The sequence below is a fragment of the Bos indicus genome, chromosome 6 (assembly GCF_029378745.1).
Source record: "Bos indicus isolate NIAB-ARS_2022 breed Sahiwal x Tharparkar chromosome 6, NIAB-ARS_B.indTharparkar_mat_pri_1.0, whole genome shotgun sequence".
Classification (NCBI taxonomy): domain Eukaryota; kingdom Metazoa; phylum Chordata; class Mammalia; order Artiodactyla; family Bovidae; genus Bos; species Bos indicus.
The window spans coordinates 69,615,111-69,632,293 of NC_091765.1; the positions used below are offsets into that span (position 1 = coordinate 69,615,111).

At 40.8% G+C, this 17,183-nt stretch overlaps 1 protein-coding gene across 1 annotated transcript in view; it reads right to left on the reverse strand.

Annotated features, from left to right (window-relative positions):
• The window catches only part of SCFD2 (sec1 family domain containing 2), a 396,972-nt gene that overhangs the window by 374,783 nt on the left and 5,006 nt on the right, over nucleotides 1-17,183 (reverse strand). Inside the window, exon 2 of the mRNA XM_019962747.2 lies at nucleotides 7,478-7,646. Within this exon, the coding sequence (XP_019818306.2) occupies nucleotides 7,478-7,646 (169 nt within the window). The remainder of the gene's footprint in view (nucleotides 1-7,477; nucleotides 7,647-17,183) is intronic.

Below are 17,183 nucleotides of genomic sequence, written 5' to 3' on the forward strand. Positions count from 1 at the left end.
GAAGAAATTAAAACATATCAATGTTAGATAATGACCTAAGTGCTAAAATGAAACAGTTAAGGCTCTTCAGGGATTTATGTCATCATTTTTTTACTTGGCCTCAAATCTAATAAAATTTATTCATTCTTTCTTTATGCGATTTATTAGCACTTTTGAAGTGCCTGGTGCACTACTACTTTTAAGGAATTTACAATATAGTAGGGGAAATGGACGGGGCTTCCCAGGTGCCTCAGTGGGTAAAGAACCTGCTTGCAATGCAGAAGACACCAGAGATATGGTTTCGATTCTTGGGTCAGGAAGATCCCCTGGAGGAGGGCACAGCAACCCACTCCAGCATTCTTGCCTGGAGAATCCCATGGACAGAGGAGCCTGGAGGGCTACAGTCAATAGTGCAAAGAGCTGGACAGGACTGAAGCAACTGAGCACAGCACAGGGGAAATGGACACACACAAATTACTGGGGTATAATGTTTTGGCATTTTGATAGAAATATTAAAAGAAAAGTATGGTTCATTGGGAATGGAAGACAAGAAGCACTGTAGAGGTTCCAAAGTGAGAGACAGCAGTTTTCCTTCCTAAGAACACAGAATCCTACCTTAAGCTAGCTTAATAAGGGAGTAGTGTTTTTATTTAAATCTAATTTGTTTTCTAAATTTATTTTCAATTGGAGGATAATGGCTTTACAACGTTGTGCTGGTTTCTGCCACACAAGGACATGAATCAGCCGTAAGTATACGTATGTCCCCTCCCTCTCTGACCTCCCTCCCATATCCCACCCCAGCCCAACTCTCTAGGTTGTCACAGAGTACCAGGTTGGCTCCCTGTGTTAAACAGCAACTTCCCTTTAGCTATCTATTTTACATATGGTAATGTGTATGTTTCAACGCTACTCTCTCAATTTGTCCCACCCTCTCCTTCTCCCACTGGTCCACAAGTCTATACTCTATGCCTCTATGTCTGCATCTCTATTCCTGCCCTGCAAAAACGTTCATCAGTACCATTTTCCTAGATTCCATGTGTTATGCTTAGTCACTCAGTCCTGTCTGACTCTTTGTGACCCCATGGACTACAGCCTGCCCGGCTCCTCTGTCCATGGGGATTCACCATGAATACTGGAGTGGGTTGCCATGCCCTTCTCCATGTTATCTTCCCAACCCAGGGATCAAACCCAAGTCTCCCACACTGCAGGCCAATTCTTTACCAGCTGAGCTACCAGGGAAGCCCCTAGATTCCATATATATATGCATTAATATACGATATTTGTTTTTCTCTTTTTGACTTACTTCACTCTGTATAACAGGTTCTAGGTTCACTCACCTCACTAGAACTACTCAAATTTGTTTCTCTTTATGGCTGAGTAATATTCCATTGTATATATGTACTACATCTTCTTTATCCATTCGTCTCTCAATGGACGTCTAGGTTGCTTCCATTTCCTGGCTATTGCAAATACTGCTACAATGAACACAGGGTACATGTGTCTTTTTCAATTATGGTTTTCTCAGTGTATATACTCAGTAGTAGGTCAGTCGGTAAAGAATCTTCCTCCAGTGCAGAAGACCCGGGTTCAATCCCTGGGTTGGGAACATCCCCTGGAGAAGGAAATGGCAATCTACTCCAGTATCCTTGCCTGGAAAATCTCATGGACAGAGGAGCCTGGTGGGCTGCAGTCCATGGGGTCAAAAACAGTTGGGCATGAGTGAGCGACTAACACTTACTTACTTATACCCAGTAGTAAGATTGCTGGGTCATATGGTAGTTTTATTCATAGTTTTTAAAGCAATATCCATAAGGGACTGTATCAACTTACATTCCCATCAATAGTGGAAGATGGGTCCCTTTTCTCCATATTCTCTCTAGCATTTACTGTTTGCAGATTTTTTTGATGATGGCCACTCTGGCTGGTGTGAGGTGATACTTCATTGTACTTTTGATTTGCATTTCTCTAATAACGAGTGATGTTGAATAATTTCTATGTTTTTAACAGGAAGATTCATTCACATGATTGAAAATACAAAACACACAAGTATATAATATATGTAATAAGACATCTTCTACCATCCTCCACCTTCATTCATTTCACCAACTTCTCAGCAAGCTCTGGCCATCTAGTACCCCTCTACAAAGGCAGCCAATATCATCAGTTCCTTGTGCACTTTCCAGGCATATTTAATGTATCACAAGCAAATGTGAATACATATCTCCCCCTTTCTAACAAATGGGTGTGCTATACCTTGCTAATTTCATTTGAAGTATGTCGTTGAGCTCATTGCTTATTAATATATAAATGGATTATTCAATCTTCATCCTATTTCAATAGCTATATATTATTTTATAGTATGAATATACCACAATCTACTGAACTGATAAGATATGAAAATTATTTCCAGTCTTATTATTAAAAATGCTGCTATGACAAATTAATGTAATATATCATTCTACATGTGTACAAAATACATCTAAGAAATAAGGTCTTAAAAGCAGAATTTCTGGGCCAATTTTGCTATATTTAGCTAACACGATGTGACTGTTTTAAATATTCAATAATTAGAGTCTAGGGACTTTCCTAGCAGTACAGTGGTTAGGAGTCCACCTTGCAATGCAGAAGATGTGGGTTGGATCCCTGGTTAGGGAACTGAGAACCCCACAAGCTAGGGGGCAACTATGCCCATGCACCACAACTAGGACTCAATGCAGCCAAATAAATGACTAGAATCTTGACATCCCCATACTAACCTCTCCTATGCTCTGGATTGACGTCACCTCTCTTAGTCTTCAGCTTCTCTGTCTCACAGATCTTGCCCTAGCAGCACCATCACCATCAAACAAACTCTCTTGATGAGAATTCCCTGGCAGTCCAGTAGTTAGGACTCCATGCTTTCACTCCTGAGGGCTCATGTTCACTCCCTGGTCAGGGAACTAAGATTCCCCAAGCTGCACAGCATGGCCAAAAACAAATAAACCAAAAAACCAATCAACAAACAAAACAAAACAAAAAAACAAAAGCAATCTCTTGAGTGCCAGGTATTGTTCTAGGTAGGGGGTCTGCTGCTGCTGCTACTGCTAAGTCGCTTCAGTCGTGTCCGACTCTGTGCGACCCCATAGACAGCAGCCCACCGGGCTCCACTGTCCCTGGGATTCTCCAGGCAAGAACACTGGAGTGGGTTGCCATTTCCTTCTCCAGTGCATGAAAGTGAAAAGTGAAAGTGAAGTCACTCAGTCGTGCCCGACCCTCAGCAACCCCATGGACTGCAGCCTTCCAGGCTCCTCCATCCATGGGATTTTCCAGGCAAGAGTACTGGAGTGGGGTGCCATTGCCTTTTACAGGTAGGGGGTATAGCTGCAAAGAAAACAGACAAATATCCCTCCTTTCATAGGACTCTCTAGTAGTTCACTCTGTAGGTCTCTAGGAAAGGGACAGAAAAATACACAACATCAGCAAGTTCATTAGAAAGTTATCTGGGCTGAGGAGGAAAACTAGCTAGAGAGAGAAAGGAAATATGAAGGTCTGAGAAGGAAGGAAGACAGGAAATCGGGGCAGGTTTATATCTACAGGCAGAATGATCTAGGAAATCAAGAGGAAAGTCCTGTGGCAGGAAAGTGAGTGCCCTACTGGAGGAAGAGAAAGGAAGCAAGCGTAGCTGTAAGAAGCGAGGAAGGAGGAGAGAATGAAAGATGAGGCAGGCACACGTGGTGCTATGGGAGGAAAAGTGGGCACTGGACAGAGTGCAACCAGCTGCACTGGGGGTGTGGGGCTGAACCAAGGCAGGGGCACCAAGAACAGACACAGTCAACGCAGGTAGGGCATGAGGGAAAGCGTTCTTCAGGAACTGAAAGAGTGTAGGTTAGGAGACTGGAGCTGGGGCAGAGGATAGAAACCCACTTCAACCAAAGGTAAACATGAGAACAGAAAAGATCCTGCCTCTTTCTTGAACAATATATTCCACATAACCCAGTGACCAGTGGACAGGAACTGGAAGGCCATGTTATAATGCATCTAAGTTATCAAATTTTCATCTGCATAGGTCATAATTTTAATTGCTGTAATTATAAAAAACCTTTTATAAAAATTATTTTAGCAATCAAGTTTGCCTGTTAAGGTTTATATCCTAGTGAGAGACTTGGTTTTAAAAGATTATTCCACTGCAGTCACATTATTTATCGCCAAACAGCCATCTGTTTTGCCTTTTAGTACTGACTTTTTAATCCTCACACTCATTTCACTAAGAACTTTCTTGGGGGTGGCACTGGAGATAGTAGTGACTGTCATTATTCTGATGGAAGTATAGTAGACACTAGGTTGGCTGTAATTGATTTCAATATCTCTTTACAAAGAAATTAATCAGCATGATTCCTTCAGTCTTCAAAGCAACTATAAAGAAAATACCATATTTTCTCCTAATTATTGTTTTATATTTTTATTTGGTTATAATTTTCTCACTATTTTTTTATGGGAATGCTCTGTTTTATCTGTTCAAATTTTCTGTAAGTCTACAATAGTTCTATTTTTCTCTTTATCATCTGCGACCTGCCTTCTGGTCTCACTATGTCACCAAACTTGCTCTCCTTAAAGTTTTCTTTAGATCTTTCTAGAATTCACCACTGCCTTGGATATTTATGACTGCACTCTGATACTTGAGTGGCACTGAAAACTGATATTCTATGCAATACTCACTCATAGTCTAAAGAGAGGAAAAGGCACCCATTAAAAACACAGACCAGGAGTGGAAAAGACATATGCTCAGGATCTCTCTCCCTCCTTTTGATAAACATTCCAGTTTTCCTTTGAAGAACTATCCCTCTGCCATGCCATATGATCCTGGCACAAATCTCAGTCAGCATAAACTGCTCCCAACCCCTACTGGCCCCGAGTTAGGCCAATCTTACTTTTTCCCCTGGAATCTGAATCTTAGGTAGAGTGACTCAAGACAGAAAACAGTTGAAATTCAGTCTCTCTTGTGTCAATGACTGGAAGAGCTTTTCCTGAGCTCTTGGTCCCAGCTCTTGGCTCAAGAGCTCTTGGCTCTTGAGTTCAGTTCAGTTCAGTCCCTGTCATGTCCAACTCCTTGTGACCCCCATGGACTGCAGCACACCAGGCCTTCCTGTCCATCACCAACTCCTGGAGCTTGTTCAAACTCATGTCCATCAAGTCGGTGATGCCATCCAACCATCTCATCCTCTGTCGTTTCCTTCTCCTCCTGCCTTCAATCTTTTCCAGGTCTGTTTCAATGAGTCAGTTCTTCGCATCAGGTGGCCAAAGTATTGGAGTTTCTGCTTCAGGAACTGTACTAATCCATTCCAAAATCTGATTAACCATTCTTCCTTTGATTCTGTTAGCTTTCCAATCCCCTTTAATAAATTCCCTTTTTGCTGAAATTAGTCAAAACTGATTCCTGTTGTTCATGTAACCATTATGTTGAACACATAGGCTTCCCCAAATTAAATCATGAAATAGCTTTGTGTTTTTCTCTCTCATTGTTTATTTATAGCTATTCATGAGGCTAGATTTTCTCTGGCCCCTGCATACATAGTACATAAATTAACACAGTGCCTCGAAGTCAAATATTCTGGGCTCAAATTCTAATCCTATGTCCTACTAGTTACTTAATGTCTCTTTGTCTTAGTTTCCTTATACAGAATAAAAACATCTACCTCATTGGGTCATTGTGAAACTTAAATGACTTCCCCAATGGCTGGCATGTATAATAGTAAGTCCTGAAAAATGCTAATTAAGCTGATGCAGTGAAGGTCCAGTGATGGTCCTGTGACTGTCTTTATTTCTCACAACCCATCACATTAGGCCCTGACTGTCCTTATTTCCATACCCATCTTCATGCTGGCCCTCTCTCCTTTTCTGAATTCTTCAAGACATAACTAAAGTAAGCATCACCACTTCCACAATGCCCACACTGATCTACAAAGGCCACATTAACTTGATACTTCACTTATAGGAGTCATAATCTATAGCAGACACATGAGTCTTAATTCTGTATCATTCTATTATTTTTTAATTGTATCTGTGTGTAAATCATGGCTACCCAACAAGAAAGTGTTCCTTGAAGGCAAGAATGACATTTCATATTACTTTATGTCCTCCATATTACTTAGTCCAGAGTAATGCTCAAAGTAAGCCCTTAATAATAAAGTTTTAAATTGCCCTCTGAGAAGCTAAAAATATTTCCAATAATAATTACTTCTGAGTTTGTATAGCTTCAAGCCATCAGGCCGACATTTTAGCATATATGCTGCCAAGCACAAGCCGTTGTTTTTATTGTGTGTAAGAGCACACAAAAAGACAGGGACCGAACGTTCTGTTTTCTTCATACACTTGCCCATACACACTAGGCATCCAATAAATGTTATTAACTGTCTACAAAAAAGCTGAAAATCTCAGGAGCTGAAGATTAATCCCAACTATGACAGGAAATTCCAAACACATCTATTACTATTAACACTGGAAACTATACAGCTGAAAGGTCCTGCTTTGTTTAAAACTTTAAAACTTGGGAGGTGAGGGAAATAGCTACTCAAACACTTTTTTCTCTTGAAATATATATTTTTTCTCATAAAAACTGCTGATGAAGGAAGAAGTAGGAAAGGTAATTCCTGTTTCTTTTCATTGTCATGTTTCTGGAGTGATTTTTTTTTTTTTTTTTTTTTTTTTGGGAACTCTGCATAATACAAAATACCCCACCTTCTTTCTCTGATTTCTCTAACCATGTGCAAAAGTATACACAGAAATAAAAACTTTTCCCACTGATGCCCAAGAGTATATTATTTACATAATAAGATGGCACTGTTTCAGAGCTTTGTGGGCAGTATTTTCGTCATGTGGAAGAGTCAGCTAGGAAAGAGAAGTTGAGTAAGCCTAGCCTCAACTCCATGTGAAACTGTCTGAGGAATGGAGATGTATAAATTGACTCACTTAGCTGACCCTGGGAACAAACTTTTATTACATGTAAATAACACCTTTTCAAAATTCTTTACTTCTTGGCTTACATTGTTTAACAAACATGATTATTTCAAAGTTTAGAAAAATTATTTTTTCTAAATGTTATCCACTATAAATTTTTCAACCAGACTAACCAATCCATTCTGAAGGAGATCAGCCCTGGGATTTCTTTGGAAGGAATGATGCTAAAGCTGAAACTCCAGTACTTTGGCCACCTCATGCGAAGAGCTGACTCATTGGAAAAGACTCTGATGCTGGGAGGGATTGGGGGCAGGAGGAGAAGGGGACAACAGAGGATGAGATGGCTGGATGGCATCACTGACTCGATGGACATGAGTCTGAGTGATCTCCGGGAGTTGGTGATGGACAGGGAGGCCTGGCATGCTGCAATTCACGGGGTCCCAAAGAGTCGGACACGACTGAGCGACTGAACTAAACTCAACTGAACTCTTCATTGTTTCCTTTCTACAGGAACACTCCAGAAGAGAAAGAAAAGGAAAAGAGGGAAAAAAACCACACATCTTACTTGGATTGTGCAAGACAGCCAGGTACAACCACATTCTGATTTTCCTCCTCATCTTGGAGTGCAGTGAGCTCCACCATGTTAACCATCACATCATTGGTGTGGCCTGGAAGCTGGGGAAGCACTGCAAGGATCTTCTCCACCAAGTTATCTCCATGATGTCCTACAGCCCCTATTTAAACAGACAAGAAAATATGAACTCGCAAAATAGGAGGAAAAAGAAGCTGTTACAGAAATCAGTAACACAATCCTAACATTTTGCCGTTGGTAACACTAACCAGGTTCACAATTACCTAGACAATGTATGTCTTGTGTGTTGGACTTAATTGTCCCTGAGGGCAGGCACTATGTCTGCTCTGGTTACTGCCATATTTCCAGGACTTGGCATAGTGCCTACACATGGAAGGCATCAACAGGTATTTAGTGAATAAACAAACAGTCAACATTTGGTAGGTCAGGTAGATGGTGTCATAAGATGACACTATCTTGAAACTTTCGAGCCAAAAAGATTTTCTTAATTTTACTGATGAAGACTTTAAGACTTAGAAGGGCTTAGTGACCTGACCAAGAATAGCAGATCTCCCCTTTGCTAGTAGCTTATCTTCATAATGGCAATTTACCTAGTCCATTCTCTACATAAAGGCAACTTGGCAGCTGGTAGGTTTACTAATTATTTGTTAGATGAAGAAAATAACAAATGAATGAATGGAAAAATTTGTACTGATAGAAGGATTTATAGAGCATTTTCTATTTACCAGGCATTGCTCTAGGTGCTTTACATATATTAACTCCTTTAATAACAAATGAATTAACAAGCTCAAATTAAAATCAAGACCAATTACAAAGCTTAATGCTTTTCCTTAAGGCCAAGTTATCTTTCCAAAAGTTATCAATGCTTGAAAGATACCATTTCAACAACCAGCTGTTGTTGTTGTTCAGTTGCTGTCATGCCCAACTCTTGTGACCCCATGGACTGCAGCAAAACAGACTTCCCTGTCCTTTACTATCTCCTGGAGTTTGCTCAAACTCATATCCATTGTGTCAGTGATGCCATCCAACCATCTCGTCCTCTGTTGCCTCCTTCTCCTTTTGCGTTCAACCCTTCCCAGCATTAGGGTCTTTTCCAATGAGATGGCTATTTGCATCAGGTGGCCAAAGTACTGGAGTTACAGCTTCAGCATCAGTTCTTCCAATGAATATTCAGGGATGCTTTCCTTTAGGATTGACTGCTTTGATCTCCTTACAGCCCAAGGAACTCTCAAGAGTCTTTTCCAGCACCACAGTTCAAAAGTATCAATTCTTCGGCAATCAGCTTTCTTTACGGGCCAACTCTCACTTCTGTACATGACTACTGGAAAAACCATAGCTTTTACTATATGGACCTGTATCGGCAAAGTGATGTCACTGCTTTTTGAAATGCTAACTTTGTCATAGCTTTTCTTTCAAGGAGCAAGCATCTTTTAATTTCATGGCTGCAGTCAACACCTGCAGTGATTTTGGAGCCTTAGAAAATAAAATTTGCCACTGCTTCCAATCTTTCCCAATCTTCCAATCTTTCTGTTTGCCATAAAATGATGAGACCGGATGCCATGATCTTATTTTTTTGAAAGTTGAGTTTTAAGGAAGCTTTTTCATTCTCTTCTTTCACCCTCATCAAGAAGCTCTTTGGTTTCTCTTCACTTTCTGCCATTAGAGTGGCAACAATGGATGTGACTGGCCAAATCAGCTTGTTTTGATCTCACTCACTTCAAATCAATTAACACTTGATTTCCTAATGTCTTTCTATCTATATCTCTTTATTGTATTTGCCATGTCATATTAATTGGGTAGAAGAACTAGGTAGAAAAGACTACACCAGAAATGCAAGGAATCACTATCACCACCTTCATCATCTTCATCAGAATAGCTAATATTTATTGAGACCTGGTCAAACAGGAGATGGAAGTGGTCAAACAGGATATGGAAAGAGTGAACATTGACATTCCAGGAATCAGCAAAATAAAATGGAGTGGAATGGGTGAATTTAACTCAGATGACCATTATGTCTACTACTGTGGGCAAGAGTCCCTGAGGAGAAATGGAGTAGCCACCATAGTCAACAAAAGAGTCCGAAATGCAGTACCTGGATGCAATCTCAAAAATGACAGAATGATCTCTGTTCATTTCGAAGGCAAATCATTCAATATCATGGTAATCCAAGTCTATGCCCCGACCAGTAATGCTGAAGGAGCTGAAGTTAAACGGTTCTATGAAGACCTACAAGACCTTCTAGAATAAACACCCCCAAAAGATGTCCTTTTCGTTATAGGGGACTGGAATGCAAAAGTAGGAAGTCAAGAAACATCTGGAGTAACAGGCAAATTTGGCCTCGGAGCACAGAATGAAGCAGGGGAAAGGCTAACAGAATTCTGCCAAGAGAACACACTGGTCATTGCAAACACCCTCTTCCAACAACACAAGAGAAGACTCTACACATGGACATCCCCAGATGGTCAACACCGAAATCAGATTGATTATATTCTTTGCAGCCAAAGACGGAGAAGCTCTATACAGTCAGCAAAAAGACCAGGAGCTGACTGTGGCTTGGATCATGAACCCCTTATTGCCAAATTCAGACTTAAACTGAAGAAAGTGGGGAAAACCACTAGACCATCCAGGTATGATCTAAATCAAATCCCTTATGACTATACAATGGAAGTGAGAAATAGATTTAAGGGACCAGATCTGATAGACAGAGTGCCTGGTGAACTATGGACGGAGGTTCATTACATTGTACAGGAGACAGGAATCAAGACTATCGCCAAGAAAAAGAAATGCAAAAAAGCAAAATGGCTGTCTGAGGAGGCCTTACAAATAGCTGTGAACAAAAGAGAAGTGAAAAGCAAAGGAGAAAAGGAAAGATATACCCATTTGAATGCAGAGTTCCAAAGAATAGCAAGGAGAGATAAGAAAGCCTTCCTCAGCAAGCAATGCAAAGAAATAAAGGAAAACAATAGAAGAGAAAGACTAGAGATCTCTTCAAGAAAATTAGAGATACCAAGGGAACATTTAATGCAAAGATGGGTTCAATAAAGGACAGAAATGGTATGGACTTAACAGAAGCAGAAGATATTAAGAAGAGGTAGCAAGAATACACAGAGGAACTGTACAAAAAAGATCTACATGACCCAGATAATCATGATGGTGTGATCACTCACACTCACCTAGCGCCAGACATCCTGGAATGTGAAGTCAAGTAGGCCTTAGGAAGCATCACTATGAACAAGTCTAGTGGAGGTTATGGAATTCCAGTTGAGCTATTTCAAATCCTGAAAGATGATGCTGTGAAAGTGCTGCACTCGATATGCCAGCAAATTTGGAAAACTCAGCAGTGGCCACAGGACTGGAAAAGGTCAGTTTTCATTCCAATCCCAAAGAAAGGCAATGCCAAAGAATGCTCAAGATCAGATCAGATCAGATCAGATCAGTCGCTCAGTCATGTCCGACTCTTTGCGACCCCATAAATCGCAGCAGGCCAGGCCTCCCTGTCCATCACCAACTCCCAGAGTTCACTCAGACTCACGTCCATCGAGTCAGTGATGCCATCCAGCCATCTCATCCTCTGTCCTTTCCTTCTCCTCCTGCCCCCAGTCCCTCCCAGCATCAGAGTCTTTTTCAATGAGTCAACTCTTCGCATGAGGTGGCCAAAGTACGGAGTTTCAGCTTTAGCATCATTCCTTCCAAAGAAATCCCAGGGCTGATCTTCTTCAGAATGGACTGGTTGGATCTCCTTGCAGTCCAAGGACTCTCAAGAGTCTTCTCCAACACCACAGTTCAAAAGCATCAATTCTTCGGCACTCAGCCTTCTTCACAGTCCAACTCTCACATCCATACATGACCACTGGAAAAACCATAGCCTTGACTAGACGGACCTTTGTTGGCAAAGTAATGTCTCTGCTTTTGAATATGCTATCTAGGTTGGTCATAACTTTCCTTCCAAGGAGTAAGTGTCTTTTAATTCCATGGCTGCAGTCACCATCTGTGGTGATTTTGGAGCCCAGAAAAATAAAGTCTGACACTGTTTCCACTGTTTCCCCATCTACTTCCCATGAAGTGGTGGGACCGGATGCCATGATCTTCATTTTCTGAATGTTAAGCTTTATGCCAACTTTTTCACTCTCCATTTCACTTTCATCAAGAGGCTTTTGAGTTCCTCAAACTACCACACAATTACACTCATCTCACACACTTAGTAAAGCTCAAAATTCTCCAAGCCAGGCTTCAGCAATACGTGAACCATGAACTTCCAGATGTTCAAGCTGGTTTTAGAAAAGGCAGAGGAACCAGAGATCAAATTGTCAACATCTGCTGGATCATCGAAAAAGCAAGAAAGTTCCAGAAAAACATTTATTTCTGCTTTATTGACTATGCCAAAGCCTTTGACTATGTGGATCACAATAAACTGTGAAAAATTCTGAAGGAGATGGGAATACCAGACCACCTAACCTGCCTCTTGAGAAACCTGTATGCAGGTCAAGAAGCAATAGTTAGAACTGGACGTGGAACAACAGACTGGTTCCAAATAGGAAAATGATTATGTCAAGGCTGTATATTGTCACCCTGCTTATCTAACTTATATGCAAAGTACATGAGAAATGCTGGGCTGGAGGAAGCACAAGTTGGAATCAAGATTGCCGGGAGAAATATCAATAACCTCAGATATGCTGATGACACCACCCTTATGGCAGAAAGTGAAAAACTAAAGACCCTCTTGATGAAAGTGAAAGAAGAAAGTGAAAAAGTTGGCTTAAAGCTCAACATTCAGAAAACGAAGATCATGACATCTGGTCCCATCACTTCATGGCAAATAGATGGGGAAACAGTGGAAACAGTGGCTGACTTTATTTTTGGGGGCTCCAAAATTACTGCGGGTGGTGATTGCAGCCATGAAATTAAAAGACACTTACTCCTTGGAAGGAAAGTTATGACCAACCTAGACAGCATATGAAAAAGCAGAGACATTACTTTGTCAACAAATGTCCGTCTAGTCAAGGCCATGGTTTTTCCAGTAGTCATGTATGGATGTGGGAGTTGTACTATAAAGAAAGCTGAGCACTGAAGAACTGATGCTTATCCAGAGACCAGCCAAGGACGGATCAAAGAGTTTTGAGGAGTCTACAGGGTAGAAATTCACTGAATCCAGAGCCAAAAATGAGTTAGGTGGTAGAAAAAGTAGGGAAGGGAAAAAAGATAATATCATGATATAAATCTAAGATGCACATTCTGGGGAAGACTGGGAATCCCAGTCTTGACATAATTTTCATGAAAAAAAAAAAAAGAACTGATGCTTTTGAACTGTTGTGTTGGAGAAGACTCTCGAGAGTCCCTTGGACTGCAAGGAGATCCAATCAGTCCATCCTAAAGGAGATCAGTCCTGGGTGTTCATTGGAAGGACTGATGTTGAAGCTGAAACTCCAGTACTTTGGCCACCGGATGAGAAGAGCTGACTCATTAGAAAAGACCCTGATTCTGGGAAAGATTGAAGGCAGGAGGAGAAGGGGACAACAGAGGATGAGATGGTTGGATGGCATCACCGACTCAATGGACATCGGTTTGGGTGGACTCCAGCAGTTGGTGATGGATAGGGAGGCCTGGCGTGCTATGGTTCATGGGGTTCAGAGAGTCGGACACGACTGAGTGACTGAATTGAGCTGATTGAGACCTGATGATGTACCAGATGTTAACTCCCGTACTATACATTTATTATCCACTTAATTATTAAAACAACTCTAATACACAGGTATTATTATGCTCAATGACACAGCAGAGAATTCAGTTTAAGTCACTTGCTCGAAATTATATATGCTGTAAATTACAGAGAAAGAACTCAAACACAGGAGGCAGATAACCACACTCTATTTAAAAAAAAAAAAACGAGCCATAAAAGTGACTCACAACAGAACCAGTATGAGTGCTTTTAAGGGGACTTCTGCTGTTAAAGAAAAGAGTTATTATTCCACCAGAAAAATATTCACTTATCAGGGCTGGAAGGAACCATATCTTATTTATGTTTTCTATGGTTTATGGTTGTCTCCCCAGCACTCAGACTATAACTTACTCATTAAATACTTGCTGAATGAATGCCTAGTGACTATTAGTGGCCCTGAGACCCACAGGAGAGTCGAAAGTCTCTAAGTGAATCCTATCTTTAACCCTGGAATGGAGATACTAGATTACCCTACAGCATCATGAATTTCACTTTCCACTAGTAACCTTCTCAATAATTTAAAAACTTCTCCTCATCAGCACAATAACTTTTCTTTGAACTCAGTGCCCAAATTCGGAGTCTTGCCCCTAAGTTATTCTCATCTGTCATTTGCCATTCTTAGACACATGGCACAAACAAGTTGTCTATGTGCCTTTCTTTCTTAACTTCTTTAGTGCCTACAGTCTAGCTGATACTCCTCCTCCCTATGCAAGCACAGGGGACTTTAGCAAGCCTCAATTCCTTACACTCTCAGCAAATTAAAACAAAAACTCTCATCAAATCTGGAAACTACTCTAGAAACTCTTCAACATGAGAAGTCAAGATACTTAATTTTCCTTAAGGTTCAGTAGCTAATAGCTGTTTTTACAGAACCAAAGTATTATTTACATCCTTAAAATATTATATACTAACACCCAAAATCGGAGAAGGCAATGGCACCCCACTCCAGCACTCTTGCCTGGAAAATCCCATGGATGGAGGAGCCTGGTGGGCCGCAGTCCATGGGGTTGCTAACAGTCAGACACGACTGAGCGACTTCACTTTGACTTTTCACTTTCATGCATTGGAGAAGGAAATGGCAACCCACTCCAGTGTTCTTGCCTGGAGAATCCCAGGGACGGGCAGCCTCGTGGTCTGCCGTCTATGGGGTCACACAGAGTCCGACACGACTGAAGCGACTTAGCAGCAACACCCAAAATAGCATAGAATATAGTTCCTGACAAATGGCTAATTCTAACCAACTCTCATTTACTTTGTTGTTGTTTTTCAGTCACTCAGTCGTGGCCGACTATTTACAATCCCATGGACGGCAGCATGCCAGGCTTCCCTGTCCTTCACCATCTCCCAGACCTTGCTCAAACTCATCCACTGAGTTAATAATGCCATTCAACCATCTCATCCTCTGTCACCTCCTTCTCCTCTTGCCCTCAATCTTTCCCAGCATCCTGGTCTTTTCCAATAAGTTGGCTCTTCACATCAGGTGGCCAAGGTACTAGAGCTTCAGCATCAGTCTTTCCAATGAATATTCAGGGTTCATTTCCTTTAGGATTGACTAGTTTGATCTCCTTGCTGTCCAAGGAACTCTTAAGAGTCTTCTCCAGCACCATAATTCAAAAGCATCAATTCTTTAACATTCATTTACTTTAGTGGCAGATAATAGGTTAGGTAGTAGAATTCTTCTGGGTTATATGTATGGCAAATTATTCTTATACTTACAGTCTTAGTCTTATATTAAAGGGGAAAACATACATTTCAAAGACATTAAATCATTTTAAAGGCATGTCATTAATTAATAATGGTAATAACTAACATTTTCCCCATCATGCACCAGACACTATTCTAGGAGCTGGACCTGTTAACTTATTTTACCCTGTTATTCTCAATTCACAGATCAAGAAACTGAGACTTTTAAGTTGAAACTCTCCCAAAGACTTATGACTAGGAAGGGCAGAGCTAAGGCCACTATGACTGCCACGTATGCCTATTACACACGCTAGAGAGTGTAATATTGAGGATCTGCCTCAATCCCCTCGCTCCTTACATATGTGATCCTGTGTAATGTAAATGTGAGCATGTCACATCACAGCTCAAAACCCTCCAACTTTCCTGTCATATTCAGGTTTTTACTTTAAGTCTCTAGTTTGCCCTACAATGCTTTCCTTCTGCCTATCTCTCCCATTTCATCTCACCTCACTGCCCTCCTTGCTTGCAGGGCAAGCTGAAGGAAGCCACACTGGACTCCTCAAACACGTCAGCATCTTCCCACCTCAGGTCCTTTGCACTTGCCATTCCCTGGGTGTTACGTATTTGATAGCCTGGTCTTTCGTGTTCTGTACCTGAGTCTTACACGTTCTATACCAAGGCTGTCATACATCTTATTTCCCCTCTCCTGTCATTCTCTGCTCAAAAGTCACATCCTGAGAGAGGTCTTCCCTAGCTATGCTACCTAAAATAGAAACACTAACCCTTTTTAATCTCTAATCTACTGTATTAGTTATATATTAAATAAGTAAATGGATGGATGATTTTATATTTTTCCAACAGCACTTTACGGTCATAATTTTCCCTGTTTACAAATGAAAAATCCCTCAAAAAGCTCAATTAGAACCAAACAGCAGGTAAGTCACTAAGCTAAGCCTTGAATTTATTATACCGGTCTAGATCTGACACTCACAACCTAGTCGGAGCCTTACATGGCTTCTCAATTGTTCTCATTACCTATGCTAATTTTAAACAATATCCTCTGAACCCTAAAAAAAAGATGGTGGTGGTGGTTTAGTCACTAAGTCGTGTCCAACTCTTGTGATTCCATGGACTGTAGCCTGCCAGGCTCCTCTGTTCATGGTATTCTCCAGGCAAGAATACTGGAGTGGGTTGCCATTTCCCTCTCCAACATAAAGATATTGGTTGGTTATTTGGCATTTTGTGGAAAACCAGATGTGGGGGGAAAGAATAAGTAACTTTTCTGAACACTAAGGCAGCACCAGAGTCCAACAACTGTGCTGAGTCTCTGAGGCTATTAGCTTCTAGAGACCACATCAACATCGTCTCTCCTATCCAGGACAAGAATAGCCTTTCATGTGAGAGAGATTATGAGCACAGGCAACAGCAAGTTGCCAAGGTTCAAACCCCAACTCTTCCACTTACTAGCTGTATGATTTGGATGAGTTCCTTAACTCTTCCATGTCTCTGTTTCCTCATCTGTAAAACGGGGATAATTATAGAAGAATTGTCATAAAAATTAAATGAATTTATCCCTTGTACAGCAAGGATGAGATGGTTGGATGGCATCACTGACTCAATGGACATGAGTTTGAGCAAAGTCTGAGGAATGGGAAGGACAGGGAAGCCTGGCATGCTGCAGTCCACGGGGTCCCAAAGAGTCGGACACAACTTAGCAACTGAATAAAAACATATATGTACAGTGCTCAGAAAAGTAGTATGATCCCAAAGGTTAGCAATTATGAATAGTCTCAAATTTTAAGACCTTAATAAAACAATATACAACCACATCTTGAATGAACTAATAAATCCTAATCCAAGGATTAAGAACCACCCACTGGCAGGCTACAGTCCATGGAATCACAAGAGTTGGACACGACTTAGTGACTAAACCACCACTGGATTGGGAGTTAATCTTTAACTGGATGGATTTAATTTAAAAGTTTACATGAAACTAAAATTCAAAAGAATTGAACCAAGAAAGGAAATTTAATTCCCAGAGTTACTACTCCCTCTTATCTTTTGATCTTGACCCTGTAAATAATCAACAAAGCACTCTAGCCCATCTGAAGAGCCAGAAAATAGTAGGAAAAAAAAAAACCAACAGACTCAAATCTCTCTGATATTCATAAATTATGTCTACCTTTTTAATTGTACCTTGAAACAAAATCAGAAGCCAGAATGGTCCATAGAAGTTTGTCTTGAAATCCCCTATGCAAAGATGTCTGAAGAATACTGCAG